Below are 23,898 nucleotides of genomic sequence, written 5' to 3' on the forward strand. Positions count from 1 at the left end.
GGCCGGGAAGCAGGACGGGCACCATGGGCCGGAGCCCGCGCCCTCCGGGCTCCCCGGGCCCCGCCAGCACGCACCGGGGGCCCCCGGGAGCCCCTCGCTGCCGCCCCGAGACGGTGGCCGAGCGGGAGGGCGCCTAATTCTCCCGGAAGGCTCGTTCTCTCCCTCTATTCTTATTTTGGGGGAAGCCAGCGAGACAGCTCCTTTTGGGGCGCGCTGGTAAGGTGGGAGGGGGTGGGGGCTGGACGATTTGATTCTTTCGCGTGTGTGTAGAAGCGGCGGCGGCCGCCGCCGCCGCCGCGGCGGAGACGACAACAACTTGCTCGTTTTCAGGTTGGGTTAACGGCATGGAGAACAGTCACCCCCCCCACCACCACCACCAGCAGCCCCCGCCGCAGCCCGGCCCTTCGGGCGAGAGGAGGAACCACCATTGGAGAAGTTACAAGTTGATGATTGACCCGGCTCTGAAAAAGGGGCATCATAAACTGTACCGCTACGATGGGCAGCATTTCAGCCTGGCGGTGAGTAGCCGGCGCGCCTCCCTGCCGCCCCCCCCCCCCACAGACGTGCCAAGGGCGGGGGGAAAGGGGTCCGAGCGGCCCAGGGACCCCCTCCTTCGGACCGCCGAGCCAACTGTCAGCCGGGTCCCCAGTCCTGGAGTTTGACAAGTGCCTGGAGAAGGGGTTCTGCTCCTGCCCCTGGGGAGTGGGACAAGCCCTCCCATTCCGCCCCGCCCCCCCCCATTCCTCCCCACAGATGTCCAGCAACCGCCCGGTGGAAATCGTCGAAGATCCCCGGGTCGTTGGGATCTGGACCAAAAACAAGGAGCTGGAACTGTCGGTGCCCAAATTCAAGGTAGGACCCCAACCCCCAACCTCATGGACTCTCCCCGCCTCCCCACTCCCGAGTTCGAAAATAACGCCAGTTCTGACTGAGCCCAGCCTGATTCTTAGTTCCCGCCGTCCATGGCCAGGGAAGTTTTGGCGGGGAGGGGGAGAAGGCAGCGAGAGGGGTGTCCCCTCTCAGCTATTGTAAACAGAGTAACATTCAGTGAAACTGTAATCAAGGATCCGATACAGTGTCTTGCCCGCCCAGCTGGGGGGTCCGGGTTCCCACCTGGCAGGAGCCAGCCCCAGCGGCTTGGCCTGGGAACCCGCCCCCCTTCTCAGCCTTGTGGCTTAAGGGGGGTCAACTTCATAGACCAAGGGTTCGCCCCTGACCTGGCTGCATGGAGAGGAGACCAGAATGGGGGCTGGGGAAAGAGAAACTGTTTCTTTTTCCCCTTTCCTTTAGAACCCAGAGGACTTCCACGTTCCAAACGATTTAATCCTCTGCTTCCCGGGCCCGCCCGCGTGCATTTCCCCCCCCCCAAAATTATTTTTTAACCTACATTGTTTTTAACGGGCATGCGAATGGGGAATGCTGTGTTTCCCTTCGGTTTCAATGTTCTCCAAACTCCCTTCCCCCTTGTCCCTGCCAGATCGATGAGTTCTACGTGGGCCCGGTGCCTCCGAAGCAGGTGACATTTGCCAAGCTGAATGATAACATCCGAGAAAACTTCCTGAGGGACATGTGCAAGAAGTATGGGGAGGTGGAGGAGGTGGAGATTTTGTACAACCCTAAGACCAAGAAGCACTTGGGCATTGCCAAGGTGGTCTTTGCCACGGTCAGGGGAGCCAAGGAGGCAGTTCAGCACCTGCATAGCACTTCGGTCATGGGCAATATCATCCACGTGGAGCTGGACACTAAAGGTGAGTGGAGACTTGCTTGGGACAACCTGGCTCGGAAGAGCAGCTAGACCTGTTACTGACTCCTTTCCCTCCCGGAGCCCCTCTTGCAGTGTTAGGGACCCCGACAACTTTTTTTTTTTTTTTTTTTGCCCCCTCCTGAGGATAGAGTCACATGGAGCTAAATGTGTTGTCTGTTGCTAGGAGACAGGCTATAATTTACCAAATGTGCTGTCCTTGGCTACTGCATGTACCCCTAGGGACCACCCAGAGGCTTCCCCACCACTGACACCCCTGCGGGCCCCTCTTGGAGCCCTGGTGGCCTGGGTTTAGGCGGTCCCCAGTGTTGCCATCTGTGTTAGGGGAAGAGGCAGGGTTTGTTTATTTGTGGGGGCTGAGAGGGAGCCGCTAGAATGCCTTTAAATACATAAAGAGTAGGTGCTTCGACTAAAAAGAGACTCCTCCGAGGATCCAGGGTTCCCCCCTCTCCGCATGCTGCCCCTTCCCTCTGGAAGTGGGAACCAATCTGGGCTCAGAGTGTGGTTTCATTGATAATGTTCCGATAGAGCTGGGCGGGCTGCTCTGGGTGCTCAAGGGTTGACACTGTGCCTTCCCTCCTCTCTCTTAAAGAGACAGCAGCACTTCCGTGCGCCGGAATCCTGCTATGTGCTCACTCTGAGCTCGCTGCTGGCAGAATGGGGCTGGAGAAGCCACCCTTCCTCCCTTATGTTCCTGGGAGGCTTCTCCTGGGCCGGATGGAGGGGCTTGCAAGACTCTAGGGCATCCCCCGAAGTTTGCCTGTGGCCTCTCTAGGGAAGTTCCCACCCACATAAAAGAAGGTGGTGGGTGCCCCAAGGACCAACTTGCCCTGCTAGGTCCAGTGCTTCTTGGGGACTCCTGGGAGACTCTGCCTGGGAGGGCTTGGTGGCCAGCCTCCAGGAGTTTTGTGAGCATAGTGTTTAGAGGCAAACAGGGCACACCAGACCCAAACAGGAAAATCTAAACCTTTTAGATAATACAAATACATATCGACTAAGTCTCTAAGACCTTGCTGGGGGCTGTGGAGGGACGCTGGAACTGGGTGGGCACCGTTACCCCACAAACTCTTGCCAAGCCCGTATCTAGTTCTGAGTTTCCTCAGGGCGCAAGCGCGGGTTCCTGCCCCAGCCGCAGCGCCCCTCGCCCCCCCTCTAGCTCCTCAGTCTCTGTCGGGGCGGTACAGACCCTTCCTGACTCCATATATCCCGCATGTGGCTGCAGTCTCCTTTCTGCCTGAGAGCAGAATGTGGAACCCTCTTCCCTGTCACATGCCCATTTAAGGAGCAGCCAGCTCTTCCCAAAATTTCATTTCTGAAAAAAAGGAAAAAAAAAAAGTGGGAGGCCCTCAGAGACTGCCAACTAACTTTGTATTTCAAGAAAGAGACCAGCAAAGTGTAAAGTGTAGCTCAAGGAATGTGCCTCCTTTGCATATGTAAGCAGCTGCCTCAGAGGGCTCTATAAATACCAATAATTTGGGGCCCCCTGGTCCATAGAGGCCTCTCTCTGCAGAGGGGGGAGGGTTACCAGACGGGGCCCAGTGGGACCGAGCCCGGTAGAGCTGGGCAGAGCTGGGGAGCCAGGCAGCCTGGTCAGAGGAGGAAGCCCGTGGAGTTCACAGTCAAGTGGGACTAGAGTGTGTTTTACCAACTCTGCTGGTCACCTGGCCCCAGATAGCAGCAAACTGAACTGTCACCTCCGTGTCACTCAGTCTCTCCACCTGCTGCAGGCTCTGGCTGTTAAGTGGGAAAACCTGACTCTTTTTTCAGGTGCCACGGCCCAAGTGACAGGAAGAGACTCTGTGTTGGGGGTGGTGTTTCTGTTTTGGGGGGAGTCCCGGCCCCACAGAGGATTACATTCTGAATCTTAGGGTCAGAAAAGTCATACAGCTGGGTTGAACAGATCGGACTTCTCAGGGAGGTGCAGAGACCTGCTGAACCAGTCAGGGTCACACAGCCTCTCAGGCTTGGGGTCTCGGGCACAAGGGGCCCGCAAGCCAGCCTGTGGGGTCTGCCCCATCCTGGATCCTCCCTCAGTCCTCCCTCCCTTGCCCTTCTCACAGGGGAAACCCGCATGCGGTTCTACGAACTGTTGGTCACGGGCCGATACACACCCCAGACCCTCCCAGTGGGTGAGCTGGACGCGGTGTCTCCGATCGTGAACGAGACCCTGCAGGTGGGTTTATTACCATTCAGTACCCTCCCCACACACACGCTCACACTCATCACCAGCTTCTGACCGGCCCCTCACCCCCACTTCACCATCTCCAGCGTTGGACAGCAGAGGCTGGGAGGGAAAGGAGCATGGCCTTGTCCGGGCTGGGATCTCCACAGACCTGCGGCCTGCGTGCGGCTCCGTGCTGATGCCGGAACAGTGCTGGGGCTGACGTCCTGTGCGCTGCTCTGGCCCTGCCCCCAGGAAGCAGACCTCAGTGGCCCCTATTTCCTAAGCAAGACGGACGTGACTCCTTACCCAACCCCTGGCTCCTGTCTCGACCACCCTCCCATGGGGAGATTCTCAGTCCAACCCTTTCCCGGCATTAACCCAGCTACCCTCAGGAGTAATTTTTCCAGAATGCAGCCTTCCTTGACTTGCTGGTCAGCTAGGTTATTCATTAGGCACTTTTACCACGTCACACTGTCTAAGTCCTAAAACATTGGGAGACAAGAGGAAACAGGACCCTTGGCCACCCCCTCACTCCTAAACCAGAGTCCCCTCAGCTGGAAGACGCTTGATTTCTGACAGCCTGAGACAGGAGGGAGACCCCAGTTCAAACCAAGATGTCAGGATCTTCTCTTTTCTCTGCTTTAAGGATTAGAAAAAACCCTCAAGGTTCTTTGAGGATGTCTGGCTAGCCTGCACCTGGAGAACAGTTAGGACCATCCAGAAACTCCTCTTCAGTTTCCCAGCCTCCCTTCCCCCGTGCTGCAGTTCTGGAGTGACCCTCTCGGCTCTGACACCCCTGGATTGAGGAGGGGAAGCAGCCCCCATTATGCTCCCCCTCCAGCGACCTCACACACTCCCTTTCCCTCCCTCTCTTCCTCTCTAGCTGTCAGATGCTCTGAAGCGCCTCAAAGATGGTAGCCTCTCTGCGGGCTGTGGCTCCGGCTCCTCCTCGGTCACCCCCACCAGTGGCGGGACACCCTTCTCCCAGGACACCGCGTACTCCAGCAGCCGCCTGGACACCCCCAACTCCTATGGGACAGGCACACCGCTCACGCCGCGCCTGGGGACCCCCTTCTCGCAGGACTCCAGCTACTCCAGCCGCCAGCCCACACCCTCCTACCTCTTTGGCCAGGACCCCACGGTGACCTTTAAGGCCCGGCGCCACGAAAGCAAGTTCACAGATGCCTACAACCGCCGCCACGAGCATCATTATGTCCACAACTCCTGTGCGGTCACCACAGTGGCCGGGGCCCCAGCTGCCTTCAGGGGCTCTGTGGACCTCCCGTTTGGGGCGGTCAGCAGCAGTGGGGGCAGCAGTGGCCCTCCATTCAAGGCCCAACCACAGGATTCGGCCACGTTCGCCCACACTCCACCGCCTGCCCAAGCAACCCCCACTCCTGGAGTCACATTCAAGTCAGCTTTCTCTCCATATCAGACCCCTGTGCCCCCTTTCCCCCCACCCCCTGAGGAGCCTGCCACCACGACCACCTTTGGGGCCCGTGAGAGTGGGGAATTCCGGAGAGCACCCGTGCCGCCGCCCCTGCCACCCACTGAGCCCCTGGCCAAGGAGAAGCCAGGCACACCACCTGGCCCGCCGCCCCCCGACGCCAACAGCATGGAGTTGGGTGGCCGGCCGACCTTTGGCTGGAGCCCTGAGCCTTGTGACAGTCCAGGCACACCTACGCTGGAGTCCTCTCCCGCGGGGCTGGAGAAGCCCCATGACAGCTTGGACTCGCGCATAGAGATGCTGCTGAAGGAACAGCGCACCAAGCTGCCCTTCCTCCGAGAGCAGGACTCGGATACGGAGCTGCAGATGGAGGGCAGCCCCATCTCCTCCTCCTCCTCCCAGCTCTCCCCACTGGCCCCCTTTGGCACCAACTCCCAGCCAGGCTTTCGAGGCCCCACACCACCCTCCTCACGCCCCTCCAGTACCGGCCTGGAGGATATCAGCCCCACGCCACTGCCTGACTCAGATGAGGAGGATGAGCTTGACCTGGGCTTGGGGCCCCGGCCCCCTCCGGAGCCAGGCCCCCCGGACCCTTCTGGTCTTCTGGGCCAGACAGCTGAGGTAGCCTTGGACCTGGCTGGAGACAGGACCCCCACCTCAGAGAAGATGGATGAGGTACCACCATGTCTGTCCACCTCTGTCTAGGATTGGTTTTGTCTATCTCGTGTCTCCCCTTCCTCCTCTGAAGCATTATCCCCTCAGGACAGTTAGCTAAAACTCAGAAGCAACAGGGCAGCTAAAGTAACAGGGCAAATACAGAGAATAAAAAGAGAATGCAAAAAGCACCAGGGGGTGTGACTGAGCAGCTGCTTTGGCTCTGAGCAACCTAGTAGCCATAGAGAGAGGGTAATCATGACCTAGTTCTGTTGCTCTCCTGTTAGATTTGGAAGTTGAGACTCTTCCTAGGGATCAATTCTGACCTGAGCGTTTTTGATAGGAGTTTGCCGAGATCCCGGATAGTTTGGACTATGGTGATGGTTCTGGACGCCCTTGTCTGTCGGGTGGCCTGGGGGTGATCAGGGCTGCTCTTGACACTCAGGTTATTTGGGGAGAGGGATTAGCCAGAGCATCCTGCTAGGTTAGGCCAAGTGGGCGCTCTGGAGTCCTGTCTCCTAGTACCTGGTGCCCTGTGAAGAGAGGGAGCCATGGTGGGCAGGGACGGCATTGACTTTCCCCTTAGCTCTCTCCCTGTCTCCAGGAGTGAAGGACTTCAGGGTTAGGGCAGGGGGAAGGCCACAGGCAAAACTGACCATTCTCCACCCTCTCTTCACCCATAGATCTTTATCTGGGGTCTTATTACCCAAATCTCCAGCCTCTGGGTTGGGGTGGGGGCTGCCGTGTGCTACAGTCCCTGGGAGGGAAGGATGAGGTCATCTTCATTGGCTCTGCTCCTCCCCACTCCTGGTCCAGGCACATGTCCTGGTCCTCCTGAAGACTTGTGTTGGAACCTGCATGCCCAGCGGGCATGAGCAGCCAGGGGCTTAGTCAGAGCTCTGTGACCCTGTGGGCGGCAGGAAGGAGGGTCCCCCCCTTCCCAGGCCCTTTGATTAGGCAGGTTTGGCTGCCTCAGGGAGGAACAGAGAGGAACTTGGCCTGCCCAGGAGGGGACCGCAGGTGGCTGGGGCTCCAGGGGGCCTCCAGGCAGTTCTAGGGAAGTGGTTTCTGGTGCCAAGGGGTCGGGGCAGGAGTTGACAGGTGTACAGAGGTGGGGGGGGGGGTGCTGGCAACCCTGCCATCTTTTCTTCCCTTCCTCTCTGCTGCCTGGGCTAAGGGTATGTTTCCCTTGCTGACAGAATGGTCCAGGACTGGGAAGCCAAGAAGGGACGGAGGGCCTGCGCCCTCCCATCATGTCAGTGTAGGGAAGGGGAGACTGATGCTGAAGAGAGATGGTGTCGGGATGCCCCAAGACCTTAGCCCTGGGAAGACCGTAGTACAGATAACCTCCAGGCTGGCCCTCGGGAGCCCCCTGCTGGCAGCCTGCAGAGCAGCAGCCGGGCTCCTCCAGAGGGAACCTGGAGGGAGTCCCAGCTCAGGCTGAAGACTCCGGAGACAGAGCAGGGGGCACCACTGAGGGACATTCCCTTTCTTCACAGAGGCTGGTGGTTAAAAGTTCAGGCTCCAGTCCATGAGCCTGGAGACCCAGCTCTGTCACTTACTGGTTATGTGACCGTGGGTAAGGCACTTTCCCTCTCTGAGTCTCAGTTTCATCGTCTGTGAAATGGGACGGTGAAAGTCCTTGCCTCGCACCGTCTTCGGCTTGAGTGAGGTGCCGCGAGGGAAGCTCCCGGCACCGCGGGCGAGGGCTGGGGCCCGAACACCGTGCGCCCCGCTGGTTCCCGCTGGTTCTCACCCCCACCCCCAGGCGCTGGAGGGGCGGAGGGAGGGGCAGGGCCGAGGCTGGAGCGCAGGATCCGGGTCTCCTTGTGATTGGCTGACCGCGGTGCCGGGTTAACCCTCTGTGTGCTGCGCTCACCTCGTTAGGCGCTGTCGGGACTGCTTTCCCGGGCGGCCCGAGTCTCAGGCTGAGCCTGCCAGTCCCTCCTGCGGCTTGTGCGTGCGGACCTTGAGAGGGAGTGTGTGTGTGGGTAGTGGGGGTCTAGCAAAATCCAGAGCTTCCTACTGCTGCTGAAAGTTTAGTACTCCTCTTCTCCCTGAGGGCCCTCCCCCGCCCCATTTCCCTTTGAGGACTCCCTCTCCTGAAGACCTCGCCTCTGACCTTACAGCTTGTACAAACCCCGCCCCCTCAGCCTTCTCGTGTCTGTGGTCACCTACAAAGGCTCTGTCTCCTCATTGAGATCTTCTAGGGCAGGGCCTGAGCCACCTTCTCACCTCTTGGCCTGACACAAAAGCCTGGGGGTGACCCAATTCTCTTCTTTTCAGCCCTGATCTGCCTTCTCATTGCACCTCTACCATGTACCCCCCAATGCCTCCTTCCAGTTCCAGGCCTCTGCCCAACGTAAAGGGGCCCTTGCTCATTTTGGAGCTGGGGTCGTCCTCAGCTGTCCGACTGGACTCCTGGTACAGGGTCCCTGGATTCCATCTGGCAGGGATCCTGAGCTGGAGTCCCAGCCTTCTTTCTGACTGACTGCGCCTCCTGGGCCAGTGGCTTTGGGCTCTCTGTCTCCTCACTTGTCAGAAGGGATTGGAACAGAGCCCCACGTGCAGGGCTACAATGCTGATGTGAAAGAGGCGTCGTGTTCCCACACCAACTGTGGTCTCGAGACTAGATCAAAGAGGAACTAAGGAACTAAAAAGATATACCTCCTATTTACGCGACCTTAGAAGTGCTGCCTCTCCTTGCTCAAGTGTCACCCTTGCCACTAGGCCCTCTTTGCGGCAGCGAGGACAGCAGGCTGACTGCAAGTACCTAACTGGTTTGAGTCCTGGCTCCATCTCTTATTGGCTGTGTGGCCTTGGGCCAGTTACTAAAGCTTTCTGTGTTCCAATTTCCTCAGTAAAAAGTCCTTAGAAAGATGCCTAGCACATAGGAAGCACTATAGCAGTGTTAATTATTAGTATTATCTTCTCTGAATACAAATCAAAATAGCATCTCTCAAGCGGACACAGAATCTGCTCCCCTCTTTACACCCTGCCCCCTCTCCAGCTCTCTCTTCCTCCCGGGCTGTATATTTCTTGTCTTCATCCTGGTTCTCCTATGTCTCTTCCTTCTAGAAGCTTAGCTTCATGAGAGCAAGAACTGTGTCTGTCTTGTTCACTGCTGTGTCCCCAGCATCTAGGACAGTGCCTGGCACACAGCAGATGCTAAGCAAGTGTTTGTTGAATGGATGAATGAACGAATGAATGGATGAGTCCTCATAAACCATCAGGCAGGTAGTATGATGCCCATAATGCAGATGGGGAAACTGAAGCTTAACGAGGTTAAGTAACTCACCAAAGCCACATGGTTGAGAAGGGAGGGGAATAGCATCCCAATTGCAGAATCCATGTGGCTTATTCGTCCTGTAAAAGGCTGGTCCAACTTTCTGGTGTTCAGAGGGTCTAGGAGGCAGCTTGAGCTCCCACATGTAGCCTCACCGCTCTCTCCCGGCTCTCCCCGCAGGGCCAGCAGTCCTCAGGCGAGGACATGGAAATCTCAGACGACGAGATGCCCTCAGCCCCCATCACCAGCGCCGACTGCCCCAAACCCATGGTGGTGACCCCTGGGGCAGCAGCGGTGGCAGCCCCCTCTGTGCTGGCTCCAACGCTGCCGCTGCCCCCGCCCCCCGGTTTCCCACCGCTGCCCCCACCCCCGCCTCCGCCACCACCACAACCAGGCTTCCCCATGCCCCCACCGCTGCCACCACCCCCGCCCCCACCACCCCCGGCCCACCCGGCTGTGACTGTGCCCCCGCCCCCCCTGCCAGCGCCCCCCCCTGGGGTCCCGCCCCCGCCCATCCTCCCACCGCTACCGCCCTTCCCTCCTGGGCTGTTTCCTGTGATGCAGGTGGACATGAGCCACGTGCTGGGTGGCCAGTGGGGTGGCATGCCCATGTCCTTCCAGATGCAAACGCAGATGCTGAGCCGTCTGATGACTGGCCAGGGCGCCTGCCCCTACCCACCCTTCATGGCCGCTGCTGCTGCGGCCGCCTCAGCCGGGCTGCAGTTTGTCAACCTGCCGCCCTACCGGGGCCCTTTCTCCCTGAGCAACAGCGGACCGGGCCGCGGGCAGCCCTGGCCACCACTACCCAAGTTTGACCCATCAGTGCCGCCACCAGGCTACGTGCCACGCCAGGAGGACCCACACAAGGCCACTGTGGATGGCGTCCTGCTGGTGGTGCTCAAAGAGCTCAAGGCCATCATGAAGCGTGACCTGAACCGCAAGATGGTGGAGGTGGTGGCCTTCCGCGCTTTTGACGAATGGTGGGACAAGAAGGAGCGAATGGCCAAGGTAGGCAACGGGTGCAGGGTGCCCTGGGGCAGCCGGCGGGCACCCTCTCTTCTCTCGAGGCATATCGGTCCCTGTAACCCCCAAGTAGGAAGGCCTGAGTGGAGTGTCATTTTGTAATGCTTGTGTGTCGATGACACAGATGTGTCCTTGCCACATGCAGTCGGCTCGGCAGGTGAGGACTGGGAGCTCGGTGAGACAGTTGGGCGCTGGGAATGTCTGGGGGGCATGAAGCCCAGACAGCTTTGTGGGAAGGAAGTGTCAGTTACTGTGTGGCTGTCACTGTGGAGGGAGGGCAGGCTGCTCAGCGAGGGCCACCCAACGGGGAGGTGGGGGTCCACCGGCAGCACCGTAACCATGGTGATAGTCCCCTCTTCTCTCGCACCCCAGGCCTCGCTGACCCCGGTGAAGTCAGGCGAGCACAAGGACGAGGACAGGCCGAAGCCCAAGGACCGCATCGCCTCGTGCCTGCTGGAGTCGTGGGGCAAGGGCGAGGGCCTGGGCTATGAGGGCCTCGGCCTGGGCATCGGGCTGCGCGGGGCCATCCGCCTGCCCTCCTTCAAGGTCAAGAGGAAGGAGCCGCCAGACACAGCCTCTTCTGGCGACCAGAAGCGCCTGCGGCCTTCAACCTCTGTGGATGAGGAGGATGAAGGTATGTGTGCCCCCTCCCGTGGTGCTGGGGTCTCCCGTGCTTCCCCTGCCCGCTCAGACACCCCTCTCTCCCCTCAGAGTCGGAGCGGGAACGGGACCGGGATATGCCGGACGCCCCTTGTGAGCTCGCCAAGCGGGACCCCAAGGGCGTTGGGGTGCGGCGCCGGCCAGCCCGGCCGCTGGAGCTGGACAGTGGCGGCGAGGAGGACGAGAAGGAGTCACTGTCAGCGTCCTCGTCATCATCAGCATCCTCGTCCTCAGGCTCCTCCACGACCTCACCCTCGTCCTCGGCCTCCGACAAGGAGGAGCGGGAAAGCACGGAGGAGGAGGAGGAGGAGGAGGGGGAGGAGGAGGAGGAGGAAGAGGAGGAGGAGGAGGGCCCCAGAAGCCAGGTCTCCTCCTCTTCGACCTCATCCACATCCGATAAGGTACCTTCAGGCTGGGGAGGCTTGGGGTGCTGGGCCTGGGGAGGGAGGCTTCAGCTCAGCCTGGCCTCCCGTCCCTCCCCCAGGACGACGATGATGAAGACAGTGATGACCAGGATGAGTCTTCGAACGAGGACCAGGACGTAGCCCTGTCGGAGGCGAGTGAGAAGGAAGAAGAGGACTCAGATGGAGGTGAGCGGCACCAGCGGGGGCCCCTGGCGTGGCCTGGGGGCCCCGTGCGGAGACCGGAGCCTCAGCAGCTCTTGGCCATACTTTCTGGGCAAGGTTTCTTGCCTTCAGAATGTGAACTCCTGGAAACACGCAGAGGACATACCGTACGATTCCATTTGCACAAAATGTCCAGAGTAGGTCAGTCCACAGAGACAGGACGTAGACCGGTGGGTGCCGGGTCTCTCCTCAAACTCACGAGAGTGCTTTGGAACTAGAGGTGGTGGTACAGCACTGAACGTACGAAACACTGCTGCGTTAGTCACTTTAAAACGGTTAGCTTTAAATGCTGACTGATTCACACACGGGCGCACACACGCATCCCCCCAGATACCGGAGGGCTGCGTTCAACCCGGGTGCCATCAGTCTGAGATGTTTGGGGAGGCATCTAGCGGGAGCACAGCGGACACTGAAGGGCTCCTGCCTCTGTCCCCTGTGCTCCCCTGCCCAGAGGAGACAGTGAGCATCGCCACGTCCAAGGCGGGAGCTGGGTCCTCCAGCGAGAGTTCTGAGTCTTCTGAGTTCGAATCGAGCTCCGAGTCCTCGTCGTCCTCCTCGGAGGATGAAGAGGAGCTGGTGGCAAGGGAGGAGGAGGAGGAGGAAGAGGAGGAGGAGGAAGAGGAGGAGGAGGAAGAGGAGGAGGAGGACGACGAGACGGCAGCGGCAGCTGAGAGTGTGGCTCCTGCTGCTCCCGACGAGGACTTTGAGGAGGATGTGGCCCTGGGGGCACCTGTGACCGAGCCCTCGGCCATGGAAGAGGAGGTGGACACTGAGGCCGAGGACAAGGCCCCCCAGGAGCGGACCCCCGTGCCGGAGGAGCCCGCCTTGCCCGTGTGTGTCGAGGAGCCGGCCGGCTGCAAGGAGCCCCCGGAGGAGCCGGGCCTGAAGCAGGAAGGGGCCAGGTCGCTGTCCCCAAAGCCCCCTCCTGGAGAGATGGAGGCCCAGCCTCCGCCTTCCCCGGAGCCCCCCCCAGGTAACATCTGCAGCCCCCCGGTGGGGGTGGTGGGGACGGAGGCAGGATGTCCCTGCTGGCAGAATGAGCCCAGGCTTCTCTGGGTAAATCTTGTAACCTTCCCAAGCTCTAGCTTCCTCCTCTGTGGCGTGGGATCAGTGGAGAGTGTGTCCTCCACACCGCCCCCCACCCCGTGCCCACCCCCCAAGGTCATACAGGAGGACAGAGTGAGGTGACATGATGTGCCAGCACAGAGCCTGGCACCCAGCCAGAACATCAGATAGGTCCCTAAGGGAACTGCTCCTGTCACTGTTCCTCGGTGCCAGTATCCCCCCCCCCCCCCCCGGCTTGCTCCTTGGATCATTAGTCCTGTGGGGTGCTCCCGGAAAGTGTGGTGGCGGTGGGGGGCGGGTGTGTATGGTCATTTTAGTGGTAGGTGGGTGAGGGAGGCTAGGGGTGCTGCGCCAGGTGAGAGGGGCTGTGGACGCTATATTCTCTGCCACCTTTATGGGGCTGCACAAAGTGCCTTAAAGGCTATGACACACCGTCCAGTGGAACTTTCTGCAGTGATACAAACGTCCACTGTCTGCCCTCCAGTGTCCTAGCCATTAGACACAATGTTGCTGAAAGCACTTGAAATGTGACAAGTGCCACTGTCCAGCTGCGCTTGTAATGTTATTTAATTAACTTAAACTTATGTAGCTACGTGTGGTCAGTTCGAGCCTCTAATACATCCTTCAGGAAAGAAACCTATTCAACTTTAATTCTGTATTGTTCGGCTACAGAACCTCAGGTCTTTGAATATTGTCATAGGTACTAATCATTAAGCCTATGATGTGTCTCCAGTACTGTTTTAGGCACTGACAATACAACAGTGGGCCAGACAGACAAAAATATCTGCCTTCATGGGGCTTACGTTCTAAGGCAGTGTGACAAATGACAGCAGATAAGCTAGGAAATGTATGGAGATAAATGCGGGGGGAAAGGCACTGATAAGTCCTACAGAAAAGGGACTTGTTGAATTTTATTCCAATAGCAGAGCCCATTTTCTTGATCCACGGGACATTCCCTGTTCACAAGAACACCATTCTAAGGACTTAATGTCGAAGGCTAAGAACCTTATCTCCTACATCTTTCATTTATCAAGCACCTACTGTGTGCCAGACACTGAGCTGGGCACTAAGAACCCTTGAGTGGTTTAGTTGTAGGGCGATAGTCCCCATACTCAGAGAATGCCAGGGGGCCCAGGGGGCTGTGAGGTTGGGTATCGAGCACATAGTAGGGCAGCATAAATAGGGCACCAAGAGATGTTTCACTGCACTAATAATGGTCTGCTTTCTGCCCACCTCTCTGCAGAAGATGACCTGGAAGTGGCGCCCGAGTCCCCTACGCTGCTCTCCTTACCCCTGCAGCCGCCATTGCCACCCCCTCGACCACCCCGGCCGCCTAGCCCACCACCAGAGCCCGAGACCCCAGAGCCCCCACAGCCACCTGTCCCTCTGGAGCCGCCTCCTGAGGAGCAGCCCCCACGTACTCCAGGCCTCTGTGGCAGCCTGGCCAAGTCACAGAGCACAGAGACGGTGCCGGCCACGCCAAGCGGGGAGCCCCCGCTGTCAGGGGGTAGCAGTGGCCTGTCACTGAGCTCCCCACAGGTGCCTGGCAGCCCCTTCTCCTACCCTTCCCAGTCCCCCAGCCTGAGCAGTGGGGGCCTCCCAAGGACACCTGGCCGGGACTTCACCTTCACCCCCACTTTCCCTGAGCCCGGCGGGCCTCTGCTCCTGCCTGTCTGTCCCCTCCCAGCTGGCCGGCGCGATGAGCGGTCTGGCCCCCTGACCTCCCCGGTGCTCCTGGAGACGGGCCTGCCTCTCCCCCTGCCCTTGCCCCTGCCCCTGCCCCTGGCCTTGCCTGTCCCTGTCCTGCGGGCCCAGACGCGGGCCCCCACCCAGCTGCCACCTCTGCTGCCCGCACCCCTCGCCCCCTGCCCACCCCCCATCAAGAGGAAGCCGGGCAGGCCCCGGCGATCCCCGCCGGCGGTGCTCTCCTTGGATGGGCCCTTGGTCCGGCCTCCAGGGGGGGCCACCCTAGGCAGGGACCTCCTGCTCCTGCCAGGCCAGCCGCAGACCCCTGTCTTCCCCAGCACCCATGACCCCCGGGCCGTGACCCTGGACTTCCGGAACGCGGGGATCCCGGCACCCCCACCGCCCCTGCCCCCCCAGCCTCCTCCGCCCCCACCTCCACCCCCCGTTGAGCCTACCAAGCTGCCCTTTAAGGAACTAGAGAACCAGTGGCCCTCCGAGGCCATCCCTCCGGGCCCCCGCGGGCGTGATGAGGTCACCGAGGAGTTCATGGACCTGGCCAAGGTTCGGGGGCCCTGGCGCCGGCCGCCTAAGAAACGCCATGAGGACCTGGTGGCCTCAGCCTCGCCCGAGCTCTCACCACCGCAGCCCCTCTTCCGGCCCCGGACGGAGTTTGAGGAGATGACCATCCTGTATGACATCTGGAATGGTGGCATCGACGAGGAGGACATTCGCTTCCTGTGTGTCACTTACGAGCGGCTGCTGCAGCAGGACAACGGCATGGACTGGCTCAATGACACCCTCTGGGTCTACCATCCCTATATCCTGGCTGACGTGACGGGGCCCTTGCCCACCTCCCCGGGCCCCATCTCCCGCGACGCCCACAAAGGCGGTGGCACAACTCCCCATCAGCGGGGTCTGTTCCGGCACCGTGCCAGGCTCCGGGCGGCGTCATCACTGGCACTTTTAAAGCACCTCTTCTGTGCCAGGCCCCTCTCACCCCCAGAGTTAGCAGGTCTCGGGGCCAGTGAGGGAGGGACTATCGTTCCTGTTTTACTTACAGGGAAACCGAGGCTCAGAGAGGTCCAGTGACCTGCCCAGAGTCCTGCAGCTGTGCAGTAGCAGAGCTGGGACATGAGCCCAGGCCAGTCTGGCTCCAGAGTCCGGGCTCTTAACCACGACGCTCGTTGATGCCTGTGTCACCAGCACAGACGGAGCTGTCAGTGGGGAGCTGTCATTGTCCCCGTTACACCAAAGTTGTTTACTGAGCACTTCCTCTGTTCCAGGAAGTCTGTAAGCACCTGAACATATCTAATCGCTCAGAGAAACATTGTTATTGCCCCGGTGCGTAGATGGGAAACTGAGGCAGGGAGTGGATAAGAAACACACCCAGGACCATGCACCTAGGTACCCCTGACAGAATTCTGAGCATCAGTGGGGGTGGCTAGGTGTTTGGGGGGAGGGAACCTCCTGGAAATTAGCCTGAGGGTAGAGAGGCCAGGCCCAGTAGGACCAGCCTCTGCAAGGACTCGGAGGGGCTCTCCCAAGAACGTCCATGTGGCCCTTGACCCACACCCACCCACCAGCCTCTCTTCAGCTAAGAAGAAGAAGCGGGACGACGGCATCCGGGAGCACGTGACAGGCTGTGCCCGCAGTGAGGGCTTCTACACCATCGACAAGAAGGACAAGCTCAGATACCTCAACAGCAGCCGCGCCAGCACCGATGAGCCCCCGGCGGACACCCAGGTACCGTCCTCGCTGCAGCCCCCCGGGCTGCCCCGCATAGGCAGCCTGAGGGGTTATGGGCTCAGAGGGGCTGGCACGGGGGGCCGTTAGGCATCACCACCCGGGAACTCAGGTTGGAAAAGTGAGGCGAGGCTGGGAAGTGGGAGCCTCAGGTTTTCATCAGCGATGTGAGCAGAGTGGAGTTTTGTTTCCAGAAGTTTTATTCTTTCCTTTTTAAATTCAGCAAACGTCTCCCAAGTGCCTGCTGTGTTCCAGGCACTGTTCTGGGTTCACAGCAGTGAACAGAACAAAATCCTCATCCTCACAGAGCTTCCATTTTAGTGGGGAGGTAGGAAGTGATCGAGTGAACAAATAAGCATAGGATTCCAGGTGGGGAAAACAGGAGAGGAGGTCCAGGACTGGTGAGTCAGAGGGCTCATGGGGGGGACAGTAGAGCCAGATCTGAACGAAGTAAAGAAATGAGCCATGTGAATAATTGGGAGAGACCACAGAGAAGTAGAACAAGGCTTCAGTAAAAAGGTAAAACAGGAGGGGAGCCTGGCTGGCTCAGGTAGTTAAGGCATGCAGCTCTTGATCTCAGGGTTGTGAGTTCAAGCCCCATGTTAGGTGTGGAGCCTGCTTTATCTTAAAAAAAAAATTAGGGGCGCCTGGGTGGCTCGGTCAGTTCAGCATCTGACTTTGGCTCAGGTTATGATCTCATGATTCATGGATTCAGGCCCTGCATCAGGCTCTGTGCTGACAGCTCAAAGCCTAGAGCGCGCTTCAGATTCTGAATCTCCATCTCTCGGCCCCTCCCCCGCTTATGCTCTCTATTTGTCTGTCTCAAAAATAACATTAGAAAAATTTGTTTTAAAGTTTAAACAGGAGAGGGTGTGGGTTGTCTGCATGGCTTAGTTGAGCATCTGACTCTTGATCTCAGCTCAGGTTTTGATCTCAGGGTCATGAGTTCAAGCCTTGCACTGGGCTCCATGCTGGGCATGAAGCCTACTTCAAAACAAAACAGAACAGGAGAGGGGCTCACAAAGTCTGGAAGTCATGCACAGAGTGAACAGCATTCGCAAAGGCCCTGAGATGAGGGAGGATCTCAGTGGTGTGAGAAAGGAAAGAAAAGACTAGTTGAGACCAGAGACAGAACAGGTCATCAGGGCCCTGAAGGCTGTGGTGATGAGGTTAGATTTGTATTCGGTGTGTGACAGTGAGCCAGCCACATGAGGGTTTCCAGAGAGCCGGTGAGGGTGACGTGGCTCAGCCCATGATTTTTAAAGCTTTACATTGGCTGCTGTGTGGAGAGTTGACTGCAGGGGTCACAGGGTGGACGGTGGCACAGCGCTCCCGTTTTCAGTCCAGACGTGTGGGTAGGTTAGACTTGGTTTGCCTTGAAAAAAGTGGATGTGTTTGAAAGAATATCAGGAATGGTAGAATATCGGGAAGGCAGAAGGACGGGACAGGAGACCAGATTGGCTGGAGGAGCCAGCGACCTGGCTGGGATGCAGCTGGGTTTGGGGTGGGGACCCAGGGGCTGGATGCCAAGCTCTGAGGTGGGAAGCTTGCGTTTTGCGGGTTGTGGAACGTCCAGGGAGTGAGGTCTGTGAGGCAGTTAGATACATGAGTGCAGTAGAGATCTTGGGGGAGGGAGACTCCAGTCATCCGGCCGGAAATGTTCATGGAAGGTCAGGACAAGGAAGAGCTCACCCAGGGTGATGGTGTGTGGGCAGGAGGGCAGAGCACGAGGGTGGCCGAGGGAAGGAAGGGAGGCCAAGGTGTTAAGGAAGGAGCCATGATCTCGAAAGCCCAGGGAGGTCGGAGGGCCCGCAGTGAGAGCCACGGGGGTCGGGGTAGATAGACACGTGCTGTCATTGCCTGGACGTGGAGGTATTTCCAAGTCTTCTAGCTGGGACCGGAAAGATGGCAATGGTGAATCGGAAGTTGTGTTCTCTTTGACTGGAGGATGATGAGCAGGTTCATGTTCTGGCAGGAGGGACCGGGGAAGAGAAAAGGGGACAAGTAGGGGACAAGTAGCAATGGGACAGGCAGAGCCAAGCCCAGAGCAAGGAGGCCGAGGAGGTGGGAAAACAGGGACCCGGGGCTTATGTGGTGATGGGGCCCCTGGTCCTGGTGCCACGAGGAGCGGGGCGGCCGCACCCCTCCTGACCCGCCCCCCGTCACCCTGCAGGGCATGAGCATCCCCGCACAGCCGCACGCCTCCACTCGGGCCGGCTCGGAGCGGCGTTCCGAGCAGCGCCGCCTCCTGTCCTCCTTCACTGGCAGCTGTGACAGTGACCTGCTCAAGTTCAACCAGCTCAAGGTGAGGCCGGGCCCCACCCAGGGCGGCCGGGTGGCGGTGGGCCCAAGGCCAGGCCTTTCACCTCTCAGCTCCTTCACTCCCCCAGTTCCGGAAGAAGAAGCTCAAATTCTGCAAGAGCCACATTCACGACTGGGGCCTCTTTGCCATGGAGCCCATTGCGGCTGATGAGATGGTCATCGAGTACGTGGGCCAGAACATCCGCCAGGTAGGCGCCACCGGGCCGGCCGGGCGGAGGGGTGGGGTGGGCCGGGCCAGCCCAGACTGAGGCCTGCTCCCGGCCAGGTGATCGCGGACATGCGGGAAAAGCGTTACGAGGATGAGGGCATCGGCAGCAGCTACATGTTCCGGGTGGACCACGACACCATCATCGACGCCACCAAGTGCGGCAACTTCGCGCGCTTCATCAACCACAGCTGCAACGTGAGTGCCCGTCCGGAGGCCCCTGCCGCCCCTGCCACTGTGCCCGAAGGACCCAGAAGCTTCTGGTGCAGAATCCGCATGGCCTCTGTCCTGAGCTCTGGTTGCCCGAAGGGGATGGGGTGGGGGGGAGGTGTCATACACCAAGTATTTCTCCTCTGAACTTCAGTGTTCCCTTCGAGAAATCGGCATGAGGAGACTGCTCGTGGGGGCCAGCACTTACAGTGGGGCCGGTACCACTGAGAAACAGAGTTTTTGTTCTTTTGGGTTTTTTTTAATTTATTTTTTTTAACGTTTATTTATTTTTGAGAGAGAGTCAGAATGTGAGTGGGGGAGGGGCAGAGAGAGAGGGAGATACAGAATCTGAAGCAGGTTCCAGGCTCTGGGCTGTCAGCACAGAGCCCGATGTGGGGCCCAGACCCACAAACCTTGAGATCATGACCCGAGCCGAAGTCCGATGCTTAACCAACTGAGCCCCCCAGGCGCCCCCTGAAGAACTGGGTTTTTAATTTAATTTCGTTTAATTTAAACTTAAATAGTCTCACGTGGCTAGTGGTGACAGCGTGGGCAGTGCTGGTCCAGGCGGGCAGTGAGCATGGACAATGAGGGTCGTTCTCACTGAAGACGGGCACAGGGAGCTTCACACGGGGCAGGCTGGTTCCGTAGCAAATATGTCCAGCTCTTGTTTCGAGTCACAACCTTGCTATTTAGCAAGTGACTGTAGGCTAGTTAGTTAACTAGTTAGTAGTCTCAGTGCCTCGGTTTCCTGATCTGTAAAACAGGAATGGTAATAGTCCCTCTTTGTAGGTTTTGGGGAGAACCAATGAGTTCCTTTTTTTCCCCATTTTTAAGATGTTTGTTTATTTTTGAGAGAGCGAGAACGAGCGAGCAAGAGCTGGAGCAAGGGAGGGAGGACAGAGAGAGAGAGAGAGAGAGGGAGACACAGAATCCGAAACAGGCGGATCCGAAACCGCGCAGAGCTTAAACTCACAAACTGAGATCATGACCTGAAGTGAAGTCGGCTGCTTAACCGCCGAGCCCCCCAGGCGCCCCACTGAGTTCTCTCTGACAGCAGACACAGCTAGCTCTCATGACTGTGACTGGGGCATCACTAGGACCAGTAGGGACTTCCTCTTGCCTCCCTGTGGCACCTGAGGGTTGGGGGGGGGGGGGAGTCAGCCAGGCGGTAGTGAGCGGGACAAGCATTCTGGCCAGTGAGGCCCTGAGGGACAGTCGGGTCGGAGTAGGGGCCGAGAGGGTGGGTAGGAGGACGAGGCTGGCAGGCTTGGGCAGGCCGAGCTGAGAAGTCTCTCTACAAGGCAGGCAGGCCCCTGTCAGGTTTCAAGCCACGAGACAACAGGGTCTGCTCTTTGGGACGATGTCCCTGACTGCTGGGTCAGCAGATTTTCTCAGAGGGCAGCGCGGTAGTGGGAGCCGCTGCGGTCCAGCCGAGTGATGGCCGGGGCTTCTCTGGGCCACAGCCGTGGAGCTTTAGAGCAGTGGACGGAACCAGTAGGCCCTTTGGAGGGAGAACGCTCTGGGGACAGCAGCGGGCCAGACCCAGCATCGGTGTAAGAAGAAGGTGCAGGTGACAGCTGCTTGGGGGCCCAGGTGCAGGGCGTAGCCAACTCCCTAGGGTCTGGGTTTGAACTTACCGAGTCAAAAATGTCTCCAGGAGCTGCCAAAGCAGACACTTGGATTTCTGGGTCTGGAGCAGGGTCCAGCAAACCTTTTCTTTAAAAGGCCTGATAGTAAATATTTTTGGCTTTGTGGCCCAGACCTCTCTTAGCAACAACCGAACTGCCATTGTAACAGAAGCAGCCTGTAGACAGTATGTAAATGAGTGGTGTGTGGCTGTGTGCCAGGAAAACTTGCAAAAACAGGCAGCTGGGGGCCGGAGTTGGCTGACCCCTTCCCTGGAGCTCAGAAGTGAGTCCGGGGCTAGAAATCCAAACTTGGGAGCCACCTGTAGTATAAATGGAAATCAAAGCCCTGGAGAATAATTTACGATTATCACCCTCATCGTGGTTCTTGTTTATCATCAGAGGGAAGGGGTCCCTGTCACCCAGACAGGGGAGGCGGGGCCCTAGAGCAGGTGGCCGGTGGAAATGGAGGGCAGGAGTCAGGTCAGTCAGGCTTCGCGCATGGAGCTTGGTCAGGCTCGGGGGGCCCGGGTGGGGGGCCCAGTGGGTCATCGGCTCACCCTCACCTCTTGCCTCGCCCACAGCCCAACTGCTATGCCAAGGTGATCACGGTAGAGTCGCAGAAGAAGATTGTCATCTACTCGAAGCAGCACATCAGCGTCAACGAGGAGATCACCTACGACTACAAGTTCCCCATCGAGGACGTCAAGATCCCCTGCCTGTGCGGCTCCGAGAACTGCCGGGGGACCCTCAACTAGGCCCCGCCCCCGCCCCCATTCCAGGTGCTGTCCCCTACCCAGCGGCCATGTCAGGGCCTGGCGCCCCCAACACTACCCCCACGACCCAGCACAGCTGCAGCCCCTCCGTGGGGAAGGGCTTCTCTGTCTCTCAGCCCACGTCTCTTTGGTTTTTCTGAAGTACTCCCTTCAGGATTTTTGTTCAGCTCCCGTGTAAGCTTCTCTCTGTCCGCGTCTCTCACTCTCCGTCTCTGTCCTTCTCTTTCTCCGTCAGCCTCTATCCACGAATGCTGCTATGTTGTTTTGTCTTCTCTTTCCTCTCTTCCTCGTCATAAGAAAAGACATTTTAACCGTTGAAATGTGAAGGCAGAAGCAGAGAGTGGGGACCCCCAGCGGGGGCCGCAGAGGCCTCGGTGTGGTGGCGTGTCGGCCCGTGTCCTGGAACCCCCAGGCCAGGGCACTGGGCCAGGTGCTGCAGAGAGGAGGGGGGTCAGCCCCAGGCCGTGACCTCAGAACACTACGCAAGGCCCTCTCTGCTGGTGGTGACTCAGTGAGGAGAAGACCCCCCCCTTCTGTTCCTTCCCCAGCAGCCTGGGGGCGCCATTTCCCCTAGCAGACCCTGGTGGAGCCCAGCTGGTCCCAGGCAGGGGTTTCCCCTCCGGGCTCTCCCTGCCACCCCCCCAAATCTTGGGTTCAATGTTTACTTTCTCATTCGAATGCCAGCAACGAGGGCGCCTCCCAGAGGCGCCAGCGTGGGCGTGGGGGCACTGGGAAGGGTCCTGTCTACCCTCTCCTGCCCTCACCTTCACCCAGGCGGGAGGAGGGCCTCCCAGGGCAGGCGGGTCCCCCAGTCCCGCCACTGCGGGTCCCCGACCAGATGCGTGTGGCATTTGTTTGTTTGTTTATAAGCTTCACCCGCTTGCCCCGAGGCCACACCCCAGCTCGCCCTGCCAGCAGCCCCCTCACCCCAAGGAGGCAAGAGCATATTTATTTTCAGAGTGAGATGATTCTCCCAGAGAAAGGAAAATCTTGGAGATTTTTAAAGCTCAGATCTGACTGTTTTTTTTGTTTTTTAACCCCTTTTACCCTCTTCCCCATCACCCTATTCAGGGTTTATTTCCATAGTTGTTTTTTTTCCTTGTGCGTGTATAAAATCAAAACGAAGGGAAGAAATAGGTTTTTGAAGCGCAGAACCAACTTCTGTATATAGGCTGCCATAAAGGACTTTTTCTCGGGAACATTGTTTCTTGTAGAAACATGTGGGAAGACTTTTTTGCTCATTTCTTTGTATTTCCAAAATATCTCACACACACACACACACACACACACACACACACACACACACACAAGCAAGTCCCTCTCACCCCAAAAAGCAGAGCAGGCATGTAAATAATTTCTGGAAAGTGACTGTTGTGACCAGGAGTCCTCACCACGACGGGAGAGCGCCCCGCGGGGCCGCCCCCACCCTGCGGACGCAGGCCCGGAGCCTCTGGTATCTCAGCTTGTGTCAAGCTTGTTATCATGTAAATTCTGTACAAAGAATTGTTATTTCTCTCTCTCTCTCTTTTTTTTTTTTTGTTGGTGGTTTTGTTGTGTTTTTGTGTTTTTTGTGTTTTTTGTTTGTTTGTTTTTAGTTTCTTTACCCCATGCCCTCTCTGTTTGAGATTGTGCCCACCAGTTTCAAGGTTTCAAGGTCGATGAAATCGGGGGCATTAAGACACAGAGGAGGGACCTGGGCACAGCGGCGACCTTCTCTTCTGTTTGCAGTTTTCTGCCTAATTGTGCAACTGAGGAAATATTTATTTTTCACATGAGGAAATGTGTAGTTTGTAGAGATGGTTGATTTAAGTTACTTGCACAGCCCCTGGGGGGCTGCCTTCATTCTCCCCCTCTTCCCATAGAAGAAGTGGGTGGGGGGATGTGAGGAAACCAGGCTTGGGGTCCAATCTCACCCTTCAGCCTGGCCTCACCTTGCCCAATGGGCCAGGGGCTGCAACCTCCCTGTCCCGGGGAAACCCCCACCCCGCCCCCAAAATGGTTGGCCATATCCGGAATTGTGGCTCATTTTTCTTTCAATGCCTTTGTTTTCACTGAACAAATTTTTGCTTTTGAAACTTTGGGGGTTCCTACTTTTTTTTTTCTTGTCCCTCCCTCCCTGCCTCTCCTCCTGCAAGGAAGAGAACTCATAAGTTTTAGGGATGTTTGTGCATATAGACTCTGTCATCCGTATGTAACTTGTTTTGAGGAGAAGTGTTTCCGTTGTGGGTGTGTCTTGCTGTAAATATTTGTTCATATTTTTGTGAATTCAATACTATGTACCATTGTATTATAGTAACTTTTATAAAGCAAACCATAAATATACTGACTTTTCTTACAGATTCGCCGTCTCTCTTGCTCTCCTCTCTCCCTCTCCTCCTCCTCCTTTCTTTCCGATTGGGTACGCCCTGCTCGCATGGGGTGGGCTAGGCTCACGAAGCACGAGGAGCTAGGTGTGGTGTGGTCCACTCAGACCAGTGGTTCGTAAACTCTTGGGCCTGTTAGGTGGATTCTGTGAACTGGGCCAAGTTATAGTCAGACAAGACCTCTTAACAGGTTGTTTGTTTGTTTGTTTTTAAGATTATTTACTTATTTGGAGACGGGAAATGTGAGTGGGGGAGGAGCAGAGAGAGGGAGAGAGAAT

General features: G+C 58.0%; 1 protein-coding gene across 3 annotated transcripts in view; it reads left to right on the forward strand.

The window, feature by feature from the left end:
- Window positions 1-49: 49 nt before the first annotated feature.
- SETD1B (SET domain containing 1B, histone lysine methyltransferase) overlaps window positions 50-23,898 on the forward strand; it is a 31,481-nt gene continuing 7,632 nt past the window's right edge. For 2 of the 3 annotated variants that reach the window (XM_029921251.1, XM_029921252.1), the window contains exons 1-17: window positions 50-216; window positions 331-518; window positions 754-852; window positions 1,478-1,748; window positions 3,823-3,935; window positions 4,810-6,048; window positions 9,494-10,321; window positions 10,709-10,970; window positions 11,048-11,397; window positions 11,481-11,586; window positions 12,074-12,595; window positions 13,931-15,190; window positions 15,950-16,116; window positions 18,290-18,421; window positions 18,507-18,626; window positions 18,704-18,841; window positions 21,066-21,263. In XM_029921251.1, coding sequence (XP_029777111.1) covers window positions 345-518; window positions 754-852; window positions 1,478-1,748; window positions 3,823-3,935; window positions 4,810-6,048; window positions 9,494-10,321; window positions 10,709-10,970; window positions 11,048-11,397; window positions 11,481-11,586; window positions 12,074-12,595; window positions 13,931-15,190; window positions 15,950-16,116; window positions 18,290-18,421; window positions 18,507-18,626; window positions 18,704-18,841; window positions 21,066-21,239 — 5,955 coding nt within the window. In that variant the 5' untranslated portion in view covers window positions 50-216; window positions 331-344 and the 3' untranslated portion in view covers window positions 21,240-21,263. Of the gene's footprint in view, window positions 217-330; window positions 519-753; window positions 853-1,477; window positions 1,749-3,822; window positions 3,936-4,809; window positions 6,049-9,493; window positions 10,322-10,708; window positions 10,971-11,047; window positions 11,398-11,480; window positions 11,587-12,073; window positions 12,596-13,930; window positions 15,191-15,949; window positions 16,117-18,289; window positions 18,422-18,506; window positions 18,627-18,703; window positions 18,842-21,065; window positions 23,597-23,898 lie in introns of those variants that run through there. The other variant, XM_029921250.1, reaches the window with a different exon arrangement.

The sequence above is a fragment of the Suricata suricatta genome, chromosome 14 (assembly GCF_006229205.1).
Source record: "Suricata suricatta isolate VVHF042 chromosome 14, meerkat_22Aug2017_6uvM2_HiC, whole genome shotgun sequence".
Classification (NCBI taxonomy): Eukaryota; Metazoa; Chordata; class Mammalia; order Carnivora; family Herpestidae; genus Suricata; species Suricata suricatta.